This window comes from Rhinoraja longicauda, chromosome 10 (genome assembly GCF_053455715.1).
Source record: "Rhinoraja longicauda isolate Sanriku21f chromosome 10, sRhiLon1.1, whole genome shotgun sequence".
Lineage (NCBI taxonomy): Eukaryota > Metazoa > Chordata > Chondrichthyes > Rajiformes > Arhynchobatidae > Rhinoraja > Rhinoraja longicauda.
In genome coordinates this window covers 44563961-44581494 of record NC_135962.1, presented here as the reverse complement: position 1 = coordinate 44581494, position 17534 = coordinate 44563961, and the positions used below count along the sequence as shown (strand labels likewise).

The 17534-nt window shown below is 42.2% G+C and overlaps 1 protein-coding gene across 1 annotated transcript in view; it reads right to left on the bottom strand.

The window, feature by feature from the left end:
• Positions 1 to 17534, bottom strand: part of rin3 (Ras and Rab interactor 3) — a 74934-nt gene that overhangs the window by 11270 nt on the left and 46130 nt on the right. Inside the window, exons 5-7 of the mRNA XM_078406781.1 lie at positions 14474 to 14565; positions 11100 to 12518; positions 8023 to 8331 (exon numbers count right to left, since the gene is read on the bottom strand). Of these exons, the coding sequence (XP_078262907.1) occupies positions 8023 to 8331; positions 11100 to 12518; positions 14474 to 14565 (1820 nt within the window). The remainder of the gene's footprint in view (positions 1 to 8022; positions 8332 to 11099; positions 12519 to 14473; positions 14566 to 17534) is intronic.

Here is a 17534-nt window from a genome sequence, read left to right as displayed (position 1 = left end):
AGGCAAAGTCAGTGGATATATTTAAGGCGGAGATAGATAAATTCTTGATTAGTACAAGTGTCAGAGGTTATGGGGAGAAGGCAGGAGAATGGGGTTCGATGGGAGAGATAGATCAGCCATGATTGAATGGCGGAATAGACTTGATGGCCGAATGACCTAATTCTGCTTCTATTGCTTATGACCTTATGACACGATGAATACATGAAATTTTATGCTTTGTTCCATCATGTTTAGGTGAGATTTTAATGACCCAACAAACCCTGTTTCCTCCCCCTATCATATTATTTGCATGGATTGTAAATTGTAACTCCATCAGATAAATGTGTTAAATAAAATGGATTTTAAATGAGAACATTGAATTATTTTGTTTATATTTCAGCGTCTAACTAAATTGTATGTTCCAAATTAAACATGGTACTCTGATAAATGTTCAAAGCATTAGCTGAATTTTTGCTTTTTCATAAGTTCAAGGAGCAGAATTAGGCCATTTGGCCCATCGGGTCAACTCTGCCATTCAATCATGGCTGATCTATCTTTCCCTCGCAACCAAAATTCTCCTGCCTTTGCCCCATAACCCCTGACACCGTTACTAATCAAGAATCTGACAATCTCCACCTTACAAATACCCATTGACTTGGCCTCCACAACTAGGGTTGCCAACTTTCTCACTCCCAAATAAGGGATGAAAGGTGACGTCACCGCCCCGCGCCCCACGTGACCTCACCCAGCCAGCGGCCACGTGCTCCCGCTCCACCAATGGCGGCTGCCTGGGCCTAAACTGTCCGGGCCTACAGCGGCCCCCGGGCCTACAGTGCCCACCCGGGCCTAATACGGAACAAGGGCGGTCCCGTACGGGACAAACCAATTTAGCCCAATATATGGGATGTCCCGGCTAATACGGGACAGTTGGCAACCTTATCCACAAGCGTCTGTGGCAATGAATTCTACGTCTGCGATAATCCTTCAATGTGCTTCTTTTTTCAACTGGTATTATCACATCACGGCTGATCTATCTTTCCCTCTCAACCCCATTCTCCTGCCTTCTCCCCAGAACTGCTGACAACTGTACAAATCAAGAATCTATCAATATCCACCTTTTAAAAAAACCCTCTTTTAATGAAGAGAAAACTTCATATTCCTAAGTGTACAAAACGCGCAAATCGGAAAATTGCAGATGCTAATTTAGTTTTAAAATAGACATTGGACAAGTGTTTTTGATGAATGCCTCATGTAATGGGTCCTGAATTAATTTCTGCTCCATTTTATTCAGCATTGTGCGGTTAAAAAACCCAGGAGAATATTGCTTGCAACTCATAACAAAGGGGTACAAGGTCAACTATTCTTTCTTGAAAGCTGGATACATTTGGAAAACAGAACTGCTTAATGAGATGCCTCCAAGTTATTGTCTACAGTCAGAAATAGAACTCTTTTCAAATTAGTTCACTAGGAAGTCTTTAGAGTTCAGCATCACTAGGCTTGCAAATAAGCAAACCCACGTCCCTTATGCTCAGTAGAATTTCCCTAGTTTTCTGCTGATGTGAATCTCCATAGTATTTTAATGCCTTCACAGATTGGTCTGGAACTGTAATCATGAATTTGTGTGCTAAATTCACCGATGTTTCAAAAAGCAATGACGGATGATTCATTGGAAAAGAGTGCATTAATTTGATGTGGGATGCAAAAATAGGCATTTCACAGATGAGCCAATTCCCTCAATTCCTGTCTGGTATGGAAATCGCCTGAAGGCTGTACTTAGCATAAAAATAGAATTTAATTAAACTCGTACCAAGATTCTTAAGTAGCTAAACAGATAGAAATTACAAAACCAAGACAGCAACATCTTTAAGGTTATTTCTTCCAGACTCTCTAGAAAACAAGATTATCAAAGCAGACATGAAGTGAAACATGAGCTGTGGCTCACTAATGCACTTCCAAGTCCACTCAAGTACCAGCCAAGTTTGAATACACTATTTTGTATGTTCAAATTGAAATTGCCAGCTAAATTGTATGTTGTTGAAGTATGGTTGTTGGGGCAACACGGTGGCACTGTGGTAGAGTTGTTCCTTTACAGCGCCAGTAACCCAGGTTCGATCCTGACTATAGCTGCTGTCTGTATGGAGTTTGTACGTTATCCCTGTGACCACGTGGGTTTTCTCCAGGTGCTCCCACATTCCAATGAAATGCAGGTTTGTAGGTTAATTGGTGTTTGTAAAAACGTTGCTCCTAACTGGGATAACATAGAGCTAGGGCATGGGTGATCATTGGTCAGCACGCACTCCGTGGGCCACTAATGCATCTGCTTCAACCACTACACTGGGCAGCATATTCCAGGCATTCACCACGCCTCTGTGCAAGAAACCTGCCCTGCATTTCTCCTTTAAACTTTACCTCTCTCACCTTAAACTGTGCCCTCCTGCGACCTTTGGGTTTCCAGAGAAAACAAGATAATTCTGTTTAACCTTTCCCTGTGGCTAATACCCCATAATCCAGGCTTCATTCCAATAAACTTCCTCTGCCCCCTTTCCAAAGTCTCCACATCTTAGTAATGGGGTGACCAGAAGTGCACACACTACTCCAAAAGCGGCCTAACCAATATCCTCTAAAGCTACTATGATAATTGGCCATCATCATCTCTGAACTAAGGTAATCAAAGGCAACACCTGTTTTCATAAGTTCATAAGTTCTAGGAGCAGAGTTGGGCCATTCGGCCCATCAAGTCTACTCCGCCATTCAATCATGGCTGATCTATCTCTCCTTCTCAACCCCATTCGCCTGCCTTCTCTCCAGAACCTCTGACACTCTTACTAATCAAGTAGGGGTATCTATTGTATTGAGCCTGTGATGCTGTTTCCCACAAATGTTCGCTGGTATTTTATCGGCGCTGGGCTAAAATTATTGATTAAAGAGAATGGTTTTCGAATGCATCCTAAATAAAAGCAGAGATTTGATCATTTTCTCACAAAACACAAGTGACTGTGAAGAGTCGGGTTACGGCTGACTCTGGTCATTTGTGAATGGAAATATTCATCCACTCTGACCACAACCCCCAATAAATCCATGATACATTACTCTTGATATACATTAAATAAAACTGATCCGCTTTGAGCAACAGTTACACATTACTTGGAAATTGGTCATTCAACTCAATTTGTTTACTTTCTATTACAGCATGTGCATCTAATCATATTTACTCAAACTCTTTCCAGATCTCTTTATCTTTCATTTCAATTGATTCAATTTAATATTGAATATTGACAGTTTCTGACTCGATCAGTAACCCCAGAAGTGAACTCCACAATGAGGTGAATCAGACACCACCCTGGCTTATGGTAGGATGATTCAGAAGCCAGATAACAGAGGGGATGAAGCTGTTCCTGGGTCTGATGGTGCACGCTTTCAAGCCTCTGTATCTTCTGCCTGATAGGAGCAGGGAGGAGAAGGAATGACTAGGGTGTCTTTGATTGTGTTGCCTGATTTTCAGAGACGGCATGAAGTGTAGATATGGTTAATGGTGAGTAGTTCCTCTTTAGTCAGTGGTGAATCTGTGGAATTCTTAGCTACAGAAGGCTGTGGAGGCCAAGCCAGTGGATATATTTAAGGCCGAGATTGATAGATTCTTGATTAGTACGGGTGTTAGAGGTTATGGGGAGAAAGCAGGGGAATGGAGTTAGGAAGGAGAGATAGATCAGCCATGATTGAATGGCGGAGTAGACTTGATGGGCCGAATGGCTTAATTCTGCTTCTATCATTTATGACATGGTCTTGTGATGCGGTCTGTGGTGACACAACTCTCTGTAATCTCTTGCAATCTTGGACAGAGCTGTTCCCCAACTAAGCTGTGATGCAACCCGGCAGTATGGTTTCTATGGTGCATCTACAGAAGTCTGTAAGAGCCGCTGGAGACATTTGACTCAAGAGTCATGTAACCATAGGGCAAGACAGACACAAGGTTAAAACAAACACTCATGTGCTTGAGACACCACAAACGTGTTATGATTTCTTTCTCCCTTTAGCTCCCCTTCTGTCTTTATACTCTTCTCTTTTCCTTTTCCAATTTCCACAAAACCCATTTCTCTGGGTGAGTCAAGCTGTGAGTGAGCCCTTTGAAACTTTCCCTGCCCCGTATTCCCATCTGTTTTCCATTGCGCTATTTCCCCTATTATATTCCAGGACGTATCTATGTTAGGGCCAGTAGAGACGATAGCTTCAGAAACCATAAAAGGAGAGAGAGAAAGGGATGACAACTGGAGTGAAAAGAACTTGGTGTAAACCAAGCTTCGTACACATACTTGAATAACAAACCTCTGGCAAAGAACCCCGAACAATAATTCACAGCAGCATCCTGCTAACATTCATAAATTGCACAACATTTTCTGCTCAACGTTTCCCTGTGATCAGAAACACTTTCTGCCTTGGTTCTCACTGTTAATCATCAGTAAAAAAGGGATCCCACATCAATGAAAATTCTCTTTTTGTTGTGGGATGCCTGGTTGATCTTCAGAAGAGGAATGGAAAAGATGGATTTAATCTTCCTAATGCCTGCTTTTCATACCAACAATAGGGCCTTTTGTGCCCCAGTCTAATACATTTTATAAAGAAATATACAATTCCTCTTTTACTTGCATATTGGAGCCACAGAGCCGTACAACACAGAAACAAGCTCTTCGGCCCAACTCGTCCACCCCAACCAAGTTGCCTAACTAAGCTAATCCCACTTGCCTGTGCCAGGTCAATTTACCTCCAAACCTTTCCTTTCTATATTCTTGCAATGTTAATGTGTTGCAAAGGAAAAATAAAGCATATTTTATGTTGATCAACGTTTTTACAAAGTCATTTCTTCACAGGATGCTGTGGATTTTGCACGATTGACAGTAGTTCAGTACAGGCATATCAAGTAAGGTTGATTTCCTGTGCTACATCAGATCTACTGCTAACACTATATATGATGAAATTCAATACAAGTCAAAAACTCGGATGTAGGCAGCACACAGTTGAAAAGTGAAACACTATTTCACTAACAATTTTTTTACCCGTTAATCCTTAGATATCCTTTCAAAACAGTAATGCTTTGGATGATTTAGGAACATCTTTTCCCCTCTGGTGTGATATAGTTCATAAGTCACAGGAATAAAACGAGGCCATTCGGCCCATTGAATCTACTCCGCCATTCAATTATGGCTTATCTATCTTTCCTTTTTAATCTCCTTATCCTGCCTTCTCCCTGTACTCTTTGACACCATCACTAATCAAGAACCTGTCAATCTCCACTTTAAATATGTTTAAAGGTATCTTGCGAAACCCCAGACTGCGGGGACTATTTGAAGCCTGGAGTATATTGTATGGGAGGGGTGACCTGAATGGGTTTTCTCCAGGTGCTCTGGTTTCCTCCCACACCAAAGACGTACAGGTTTGTAGGTTAATTGGCTTGGTAAAAATTGTAAATTGTCCCTCGAGTGTGTAGGATAGCAGTGTGCGGAGCTCATTGGTCGGCATAGACTTGGTAACCCGAAAAGACCTGTTTCCACACTGTAATTCTGAACTAAAAAATTAAACTTCAACCCCTTAGAAAGACAATGTAATAAACAATGGAGAATAAGGAAACAGAAGAGGTGTTAAATAAATATTCCGTTTCTGCTTTTGTACTAAAAGGAACCAAACAATGTCTAAAAATAGGAGTTGACCAGAAACAAATGTAGTGAGGAAATTAAATAATGCCATCTTTAAAAAAATTGCTTCAGAATCTTTTAAATCAGCCAAATTTTTCTTTCAGTATCACTGCCTTATAATGGTGTGGAAATCCAGGTGAGATTGGTTAAAAAGAGTGGAAGCAAACAACAGAGTCAAGATGATTGGGTTTTTTTCAAACTGGAAAGCGTATTAGTGGGGTCAATCGTGGCTTGAGGGAGGGGATTCAGCTGTTTAAGATCTGTTTTCTAGAGGTGGTGTTTTGTTTTAAACAAAGGAAGGTCCATGGCTTTTGTGAGTTTTATATAACAGTGTGTTTTTGCACTGTGCTACCATATATGAATGAGGCCCTTAAGATTAAAAAAAAAGCTGATGCTGGAAATCAGAAATAAAAGCAGAACAGGCTGGAAATACTCAGTCAGTCAGGCGTCAACTGTAAGTATAAGTAAGTATAAGTAACTATAAGTAAGTGATGCAGCAATTAATGTGCAGTTTCTTTGGTGTTCACAATGTGGCAGCTTCAGTGGTGAAACCCCTGCTGAGTGGATCACTGCTTTGCAAAGCACTCTATTCAGTCCGTAGGGGTGACCTTGGGCTTCCTATTGCCTTTCTATCCCACTCCAATTCTGACCTATCTGTCTGTTGCTTCTAGCACTTGCACGACAAGGCCCAAATGCAAGCTGGAGGAACAGCACCTCATCTGGGCACAATGCAGCCTTTGAGAGTCTAATTAATTCTCCAAGTTTAGACAACTCATTTTTTCTGTCATAATTGGCCATTTATGCTGCATCATACATTGTGGTAGAAGACACGGAGTGCTGGAGTAGCTCAGTGGGTCAGGCAGCATCTCAGGAGAACATGGATTGGCGACATTTTGGGTCAGAACCCTTCTTCAGACTGAAGAAGGAACTGATCAGTCTGAAAAAGGGTCCTGACCCAAAACATCACCTATCCATGTTCATCATAAGTTATAGGAGCAGAATTCAGCCATTCCGCCCAACAAGACTACTCTGCCATTTAATCGTGGTTGATCTATCTTTCCCTCCCAACCCCATTCTCCTGCCTTCTCTCCATAACCCCTGACACTCATACTAATCAAGAATCTATCAATCTTCACCTTACAAATATCCATTGGCTTGGCCCCCACAGTCTTCTGTGGAAGTGAATTCCAGATTCACCACCCTCTGACTGAAGGATGACTTCTGAGATACTGCCTGATCTGCTGAGCTAGTCCAGCACTCTGTGCCTTCTTTTATAAACCAGCATCCTCAGTTCCTTGCTTTTTCATACGTTGTGATATTGGCTTAGTGCTTTATTCACCATTAGTGCAGCCTGGCCTGCTGGACTTGTCCTGCAGCTCTGCTTAGACAACACCAAATGCAGACAAACAAGCATAAAACCATCTAAAAGTCCCAATAACTCATTTGACCTGATCTCAGATATTCCCGTTATCCTCTCCATTCTTCCTGCCACCTTCTCTGCAACTTAAACATACCATTTTTATCTTCTCTCCCAAATGTCATGAAGAATAACTGACTCTATTTTCCTTTCTACAGCTGCCTGACCTGTAGAAAATTTCCACAACTTTCGTTTTTTATATTGCAACTATATTTTATATTGCAACTATCATGGAGCTATAGGTTGGCTGTTTACCAATCAAAATCATGTGGGCTATTTCCAACTTCATCAGCTTGGGGACAAAGTGATGGAGTTGATCCACTCTCTGCTCCCAAAGGCAGAGACATTGAGCATGAACAAGGCCCATCGGCCCGCCTAGTCCGCACTGACCATGAAGCCTCTGTTTACACTAATCCTGCATTCATCCCATTTTATACTCCCACATTTCCATCAATATCCCCCTGGATTCTCACACTTACCTACACACTAGATGCAAGTTCCAGTGGCCAATTAACCAACCAACCTGCACACCCTTAGGTTGGAAGGTTAATTGGCCACTGTAATTTGCATCACATTTGTGGAAGAAAACCGTAGCATCCAGAAGAGACCAATGCAGTCACAGAGAGAACACGCAAACTCCACACAGGGAGCACCTGAGGTCAGGAGTGAACCAGCTCCACTGGTTGAAACCTCTGAGGTTATTGTGAACTCTGACCATCTCTCCGACGTCGAATTGTGATATTGAAAATAATCTGTATCCACCAATATAACCCATGGAGTCAGAGTGATACAGTGTGGAAACAGGCCAACACTGACCAAAGTGTCCCATCTACACTAGTCCCACTTGCCTGCATTTGGCCCGTATCCCTCTAAACCTGTCCTGTGCCAACAGGTGCTAAAGCAGATCTTACTGAAATATAGAATTGTGAAAGTTCTTACCATTATTTCCAGCCGCCATGGAATCATAAATCATTTTGCAGGACTTGAGCAGGTGGGTGACCTTCTTGTCTGGGGAGTAGGTCTGGTGCATGATGCTGAGCTTCTGCTGGATCTTCTCAAGGACACTTATGTCTGGTACACTGGTGGTCACGCCCAAATCGGTGGTCGTTGTATTCAGCACTACCTGCTGGTTTTCTTTCAGAAGCTTCAGATCGCCATTTTTGGAATGAATTTCTTTTAACTGGGTATTGATGTTGTCCATTAGGGGCTTCAGAACACACTTACACAAAGCTGCTTCCACAATGGCCTCTGAAATGGACAAGATGAGTTTTCTTTAGTCAGGCAATGTGCACCGTTCAATGATGAAAGATTTACTATGATCAGTACATTATATCTAACACATTTCCCCGGATTCTCGCACTCACCTACACACTAGATGCAAGTTACAGTGGCCAATTAACCTACCAAACTGAACACTCTTAGGTTGATAGGTTTATTGGCCACTGTAATTTGCATCTAGTACTGTGAATAGCATCTAGAATTTGCATCAAGTACTGTGAATAGCATCACCTTTGTGGCAGGAAACCGTAGCATCCAGAAAAGACCAATGCAGTCACAGAGAGAACATGCAAACTCCACACAGGGATACCGGAGGTCAGGAGTTGACCAGCTCCACTGGTTGAAACCTCTGAGGTTATTCAGTGACCTCTGACCATCTCTCCAACATCAGATTGTGATATTGAAAATAACCTGTGCAATCTGTATCCACCAATATAACCCATAGAGTCATACAGTGTGGAAACAGGCCCTGAAGAGTTTTCTTTAGTCAGGCAATGTGCACCGTTCAATGATAAAAGATTTACTATGATCAGTACATTATATCTAACACATTTCCCTCACACATTATATTTTGATAGCAACTATTTTCCCTTGGCCATCGAACAATTCCCCATCACAATAATTGACAGTTTTCCAGTATTTAGTTGAAATAAGGCACAAAAAGCTGGAGTAACTCAGCGGGGCAGGCAGCATCTCTGGATAGAAGGAATGGGTGACGTTTCAGGTCGAGACCCTTCTTCAGACTAGAAATAATTTAGGTTTATAAATTGTAAAATGGGAATGGGCTGTGTGTTTTTAGAAATAACAGGCATAGGGTTTTTTTCTACTAATCCTGCAATGAGACCTCTAGGCCATATTTATTTGGCTTTCAAGTTGTTGTTGAAAGGCTAAAGATAAATTTTGATTGCAGCTTAACTTTCATGATCATATGCCTAAAGGACACTTCAGTATGAAATATCCAATGCAAGGCTATGTTTGTTGGAAATACAATGTTCAGTTTCCTCACTTGTTAAATGGTACTGAGGATTTGGAAGGAATGAGGAGGGAAGATTAAATATCAATTTATTTATTCAGATAGACCCAAATAATAATGCTTCAGAGATTAGAAAGTCAGGAGAAAGTGGGTGCTGTCTGTACGGAGTTTACACATTCTCCCATGAGCTGTGTGGGTTTTCTCCGAGATCTTTGGTTTCCTCCCACACTCCAGACGTACAGGTTTACAGGTTAATTGGCTTTCTATAAATATAAATTGTCCCTAGTGTGTGTAGGATAGTGTTAATGTGGTCAGCGCGGACCCGGTGGGCTGAAGGGCCTGTTTCCCCGCTGTATCTCTAAAACGAAAAACTAAAAAACAATTTCTATTATACATATTAATGAGACCAGAGACTCTCTTTACAAATATTGTGTTTTGTAATTTAGATTTAGGGATTTTAGCTTTCTTTAACAAGAGGATCGTGAACCTGCAGAAAGGATGGAAGCTTTGCCTTTGTGAAACCTGATGCACTGAGGCTTTCAATTGAAACTTGGATCTGATTCAGGGTGTGACTGAGTTCACCTGCTTCACGAGGTAAGCACCTTCAAATGCCAATCAGAACCAAGACGATCACCCGGGCTACTTTAAAAAAAATATATCTAAAAGATCTTCTCAGCAGTGGTTGTTTCTCTTCTTATCCCTCCCAACAGATCACATGATTTGAATAAGGTGGGATGTGATGCACTCAACACTGGGCATTTATGAAGATGTTGCCAGGACAGGACAGGCCTGAGCTCTAGGGAGAGGTTGGGTGATCTTATAGAGAGATGTATGAGGTGAATACATAGTTCATGAAAGGAATACATAGGGTAAATGCACCCTGAGTCTTTTACCCAGAGAAGGAGAATCAAGAACCAGAGGACATAGGTTTAAGGTGAGGGGGGGACAATTTTATATTTTTAAATTCTTACTTATTGGCAGGATGTAGGCATTTCTAGCTAAGCCTAAATACTACTGGACTGAGTGGTGTGCTTGGCTGTTTCAAAGGTTTAGTTTAGCTTAGTTTAAGTGTAGTTTGGTTTAGTTTAGTTTAGTTTATTGTCACATGTACCGAGGTACTGTGAAGATTTTTTTTGTTGCGTGCTATCCATTCAGCGGAAAGGCTCTACATAATTATAAACAAGCTGTACTGTCACAGGATAAAGGGAATAATGTTTAGTGGAAGATAAAGTCCAGTAAAGTCCTATTAAAGATAGTCTGAGGCTCTCCAGTGAGGTAGATGGTAGCTCAGGAACCGCTCTTTAGTTGGTGATATGATGGTTCGGCTGCCTGATAATAGTTGGGAAGAAACTATTCACTGGATCTGGAGGCATACACTTCTGTACCAACTACCTGATGGGAGAGGGGAGAAAGCTATATCGGTGGCTTTGGAGTTACATTAAGACCAGACTAGGTATGAATTCTAAGATTTACTTTCCTGAAGGACTTTAGTAGACCAGATCGGTTTTACAACAATCCACTAGTTTCATGATTGTCATTATCAATGTTAACTTTCTATTCCAGATTTATTCAATTGATGATTTTAAATTTACCAACACGTGGAAGTCAAATTCCACATCACCAGATCATTCTTTTTTTGCACGCGATCACCCGATTGCTGTAGTCTAAAATTGACTTGACTTTCATTAAAATTCCCCTTTAATTCATGCAGGGGACATACTAGATTTCCGCCTGATATATTAAAAAGAATAAAGTCAATCGTTACCTAGTTTATCTTCAGACTGATACGTTGAGTCTATAATTGAGGTCAGCTCTGTGCTCTGTAACAAGTAGCTTTTGAGCTGTGTCATCATCTGTCGGATCTCCTGCAACATTTCTGTGCTTGCTGTCTGATTGCCCATCATTTCCAGAGTGTAGGCTCGATAATCCTGGATCAACTGACCAAAGTAGGAACCCTTCTCCTGAGCAAGTTCTGCTACTTTCCTCAGAATCTTTCTGTCCGTGGAACGGAAGGCATTCAAAACGTTGGTCAGTGCCATCATGGACAACCTGTTTCTAGCCTTGCCCAGCATCACCGATTGGCGTTGCTTCTTCACTTGCGGTGGGGTATTCGCCGAATCCACCTCTTCCTCGGTGCTGCTGGTTGAATAAGAGTCTATTTCTGCAATGGGGCTGAGGACAGTACTGTCAGGAGAGTACAGGGATACATCAGTAAGTTTCAACTCATTGAGGTTCCATGGTTCAACCGATCTGCTGTCAGCACTAGTTAAGCTTTGGGCTGAGGAGTCTGAAGCATCTTCTGACAAATCCTTCACCGTCTCTAACTTGGGCCTCGCTGGCATTTTGCTTTCCTCATCTGCAACAGTGTTTTCTTGTTCAGCTACTTTCCTGGCAGTTTTCTTCCTCCTGGGAGGAGCAATGGGTGCTGACTGGCACGGTGGATTCTGATGCTCAGTGCCGGGCCCAACAGGGGTGCTATTATTTATATCACAATCAACATTTGTGGTTCCCTCACTCACCAACACGTTCTGCTCACTCGTTATGCAACTTTGATCTGATAGCTCGTCACTCTGCGCGTCGTCACAATTGCCGTGTGCCGTCTCCTCGTTCTTGTGGCCTGCAATGTCTGTGGGCTGCTTCTCTAAAGGCCGACGCCTCGGTGGGACTGGTGGCAAGTGGTCGGGGTGGTCCATTTTAACGCCCTCGGGCCCTATTTCCACGTTTTTCCTCCCAAGTTCTTTTATCGGCTCGGCGAAACTCTCTCGCTTCTTTGTGATGCAGACTTCTGCATTTTTCTTGGGCTCTCCACCCTGTGGCGACTGATCACTGCCCCGGCATACGTCAGACATCGCAGCGGTCACCTCCGATGGCTTTGGACGGGGAGGCAGGGGTGGAGGTCTCCTCACCTTTAGATCCCTGTTACTTGCTGGGCTTGAGCCTTGCTCTGGCGGTGGCACAGATGGAGGGGCAGCACTGCAGTATTCTTTTATAAATACAGGATTGACAAACCACAGCTTGTCATTTCCTGCTGACAATTCAATCTCACATGAGCACGTACTTTTGACAGTAGCCAAATATGGAGCAGCTGCCAAGTTATGAGTCTGCTGATTAAAAACGATCAAGTCTTTCGAAACTTTCGAATTCCTTTCTTGATGCCCTCTGTTTATATAAGAAGTCCAAAAATCTAAAGCAGAGAGAACAATTAGAAGTGAGATTGTACACGCAAAAGGACATATTATAAGTTGCTCTTTAGTCCACGATAAGTACTGATTAAAAAGAGTTGGCGTTCTATTGATTATACATAGTTATCAATTTCCTTTACATTTTTCACTGCTTACATCTATGAAAACCTAAATACGTCATTGATATTCATTGCATTCAGATTTCAAAACTGTTGAACCTCAACACATGGGACTGACGTTTGCAGAGTTGGAGTGTGAGCAGTTTGTGCAGTTTTCAATTTCCCATCTCATCAGTAGGAGTAAAAAACCTAGTGCACCATGAATTGGGCACAGGGATCTCAATTTTCACATTAGTGGTACGGTTGCACAGTGATAGAGTTGCTGCCTTACAGCACCAGAGACCTGGGTTTGATACTGACTGCGGGTGCTGTCTGTACGGAGTTTGTACGTTCTCTCCTGTGATCGCATGGGTTATCTCTTAGACCTCCGGTTTCCTCCCACACTCCAAAGACGTACAGGTTTGTAAGTTAATTGGCTTCTGTAAATTGTCCCTAGTGTGCAGCATAGTGCCGGTGTACGGGGTGATCGGTGGTCGGCGTGGACTCGGTGGGCCGAAGGGCCTGTTTCCGCGCTGTATCTGTAAACTAAACTAAATTCAAACATTGAGATGGCGTGTCTGTCAAATTAAGAACAAAGAATGCAACTTTTTACATCCAGGCAAGCTACAACGAACCACAAGATCCTCATTTTGATGCACAGTTGTTATTTCCCTTTTTAAATGTGTTAAGGTGATTTCCATAGCTTTCTCACCTGCTCACCTGAACTATGGCAGAAGAGCCACAGAAATTCCAACAAAAGCCATACCATTTGGCAAAACGTTCCTGGCTTTTAATGACCTGTGCACCTAAGTGCGGTGAATAGGCAGCAAAGCCACATTTTGGATTGTACCCCAACATGTTTCTGGGGCTCCATGATAATCAGAATATTCTATTATTATTATTAGCTTTTAGCTTTGTCAAATGAAGTAATTTTGGTTGAGGCAATGATGTTTGGGAGAAGTACATAAGATATAGGAGTACGAGCAGGTAGCCTAGGCCTTTGCGTCTGTTCCACCCTAATTATCTTCTTGATTCCCATATATCCAAAAATCTATCAATTTTTGTTTTGAACGACTACAATGACCAAACATCTGAGATAGACACAAAAAGCTGGAGTAACTCAGCAGGACAGGCAGCATCTCCGAAGAGATCTTGGGTCAAGACCCTTCTTCAGACTTCATGACTAAACATCTGCTGCCCTCCAGATGAGAAAAGTATTGCTCTACGAGGGGAAAAAAGTTCCCTTTATCCCACTCGTAAACAACCTACACTTTATTCTGACTGTGACCCTTGGATCATTCTTCTTTCAAGGGAATCTTACTCCTGCAACCCAAACACCATCAGAATTTGGTAGATTTCAAATAAATATCTAATTCTTCTGAACTCCTACAAATTCCACTCAATTCCTCAACTCCTATTCCACTCAATCTTTCCTCTTCGAGCAAACTCAATTCGCTGGCACCAGCCTAATGAATCTGTTACATTATCTCTCTGTTTAGCATATCATTTATTGGGTACGGAAACCTGTGCACAATATTCCAATTGCAGTCATAAGGTCGTAGGTGATAGGAGCAGAATTAGGCCATTCGGCACATCGTCCACTCCGCTATTCAATGATCTATTTCTCCCTCCTAACCCCATTCTCCTGCCTTCTCCCCATAATTTCTGACACCTGCACTAATCCTGTCTTACCACAGGACCAAATAATTGCATGAGATTTCCTTATTCCTCTGTTCACATCCTCTCAAAAAATATACAATTTGCCTTTTTAATCACTCGCGTACTTGTATTGCATCTTTCAGTGACTTGTTTACTTATTCAATATGCTAAGGCGGCAACAAACGTCCTTGAATACATACCCATTCCCAGCTGTGAAACAACTTCCAGTTCTTCAGAGTTTGTTGCTTCTGCTATCACTTGTGGCAAAATTAAGGGTGATGGCAGTATATCCCTACAAGCATAGAGAAAAAAAACAATTTTATTGCCTAATGAAAGAATATGGCAAAAATGTGTGATCATTTTGATTTTACATAATAGACAATAGGTGCAGGAGTAGGCCATTTTGGCCCTTCGAGCCTGTACCACCATTCAATATGATCATGGCTGATCATTCTCAATCGGTACCCCGTTCCTGCCTTCTCCCCATACCCCCTGACTCCACTATCCTTAAGAGCTCTATCTAGCTCTCTCTTGAATGCATTCAGAGAATTGGCCTCCACTGCCTTCTGAGGCAGTGAATTCCTCAAATTTACAACTCTCTGACTGAAAAAGTTTTTCCTCATCTCCGTTCTAAATGGCCTACCCCATATTCTTAAACTGTGGCCCCTGGTTCTGGACTCCCCCAACATTGGGAAGATGTTTCCTGCCTCTAACGTGTCCAACCCCTTAATAATCTTATATGTTATGATACTATGGCATAATGCTTAAATTATTAGCATAGTCAGCATGGAAACTGAAATTTAGTTAACTACTTAAAAATATTGGTATCAGTAATGGAGACCATAAAACTATCCCTCACCTGTATCCACCTATCACTTGCCGAGCTTTGTTCCGCTCCCATATATTTTCCAGCTTTCTCTCTCCTACTACAATTAGTCTGAAGAAACATGTCCTGACCCAACATGTCATCTATCCATGTATTCCAGAGATGCTGCCAGACTCGTTGACTCCAGCACTTTGTGTTTTTTTTGTAAACCTGCATCTGCAGTTTCTTGTATTCACATAAAACGATTGGTTTTAGTTTAGAGATACAGCGCGGAAACAGGCCCTTCGGCCCACCGAGTCCGCACCGATCTGCGATCCCAGCACATTAACACTATCCTACACACACGCTGTCTCTGGTAAGGCCGACTCGGGAGCTCCATGGTGAGAGTTTCAACGTGGGAGTTTCGATCACCCCGACGGGGGCTCCAATCGTCGGCTGCGGGGGCTTTGATCACCCCGACTGCGGATGGTTTGATTGCCCCGACCGCGGGAGAACAAAGAGGTAGGAGATTTAACTTTATTGTCTTCCATCACAGTGAGGAATGTGGAATCCACTGTGATAGATGTTTATGGTAACTTTCATGTGGTTGTGTATCTTTTTGCTTTTCACTTAGTATAGCTGTATGGTAACCCAAATTTCACTGTACCTTAATTGGTACATGAGACAATAAACTGACCTTGAGACCTTGAAACCTTGAAACATACACCAAGCCAATTCACCTACATAATTTGGAGTGTGGGAGGAAACCGAAGATTTCGTAAAGAAACCCACGCAGGTCACGGGGAGAACGTACAAACTCCGTACAGACAGCACCACTAGTCGGGATGGAACCCGGGTCACTGGCGCTGTAAGGCAGCAACTCTACCGCTGCGTCATTGTGGCCGCGGTTGTCTTGTATTGAGTTACTACCAGATTTTTAATTACTTAAAATAGAAAATCTACTGCCTTTATCCAGTTCGGTCTGGATGGCTAACTTGTTGAGTTTGGAATGGACTCGCAAGATAATACTTTGTATAAAATCACTGAGGTTTAACTACAGCTCCACGGGATTACTTTCACCACAAGGCCAACCCTTACTTATGACAAAGTGGCTCATCATCATTTATTCAGGAGCAGTTGAGGGTGAACAATAAATGCTGGAACAAAATTTAAAAAGTAATTAACTGATTACCATTTTGGTCTAATTTTCTATTAGATATGCGGCATTGTAAGTGAAAATAACATTTCGCTGACAATGTTTGTCTTCACAGAGAAGGGATGATGACGTTTTATCCCGTTTCCGGGACAGTGCAACTTTAGGAAACTATTTGTACTTGATGTCAGATAAATGTATTCTAATTTGAGAAACCTTTGGAGTCAAATATTTGGGAAGCCTGCAAGATAATGGGGGTGGGAGTAGTGAGGTAGTGGTGAAGAAATCAACAACATGTTCTAGCTTCCTTGAGGGAGTGCTTGTTAAATAATGAAATAAGATTATTTGGGAATTTATGGTTCCCACAACTTTCTAGCATCAGGGCTTTCCTTCGCTGTTTTATTTAATGTTTCACACAGCTTCGTTTTGATTTTGATGTATGAAGTATGGCCTGAGACCATTAACTATTTTTTTAAAAGTCATTGTTGCAACCAATTTATAAGCAGCAATAACAATTAAATAAATGATCATCGAACAATGCATCACAGGGGACAGGCCCTTCGGCCCACAACGTCCGTCTACAACATGATACCAGGTTCAACGAATCTCGTCTGCCTGAACAAAAGCAAGATCCTTCCATTCCCAGCATATCAATGTGCCTATCTAAGAGTCTCTTAAATGCCTCTATTGTATCCGTCTACCCTATAAATGCATTTCATCATTTTATATATTTCTATTAGGTCTTCCCTTAGCCTCCAAAGCTCTATACCTCAGCTGCACGGAGGCAGAAAGGAAAGCTCTTCAGCGGGTAGTCCATAGAGCTCAGAGGACCATCGGAACACAGCTACCAGACTTGGAGGGCATCTACAACACACGATGCCTCAGATAAGCCACCAGCATCCACAAAGACTCTTCACACCCCTGCAACAGTCTGTTCGAACTCCTTCCATCGGGCAGACGATACAAGGCCTTCTACGCTCGCACCTCCAGACTCAGGAACAGCTTCATCCCCAGGGCCAAAGCTGCTATGAACCGGTCCTGCTGAGCCGGATGGTCACAACGCACAGTGATTCGGCACAGATCTACTTGCACTTTATTCTGTGTTAAAACTGTTACAATTGTTTCGTTGGGTTGTTGTTGGTTAAATTAATTAAATTATTGCATCGTATGGGAGGCGCATTCCCAATCTCGTTGTACCCCTGGGTACAATGACAATAAAGATATATTGTATTGTATTGTACATTGTTCAACCTCTCCGTGCAGCTAATACCCTCTAATCCTAGCAGCATTCTGGTAATCCTCT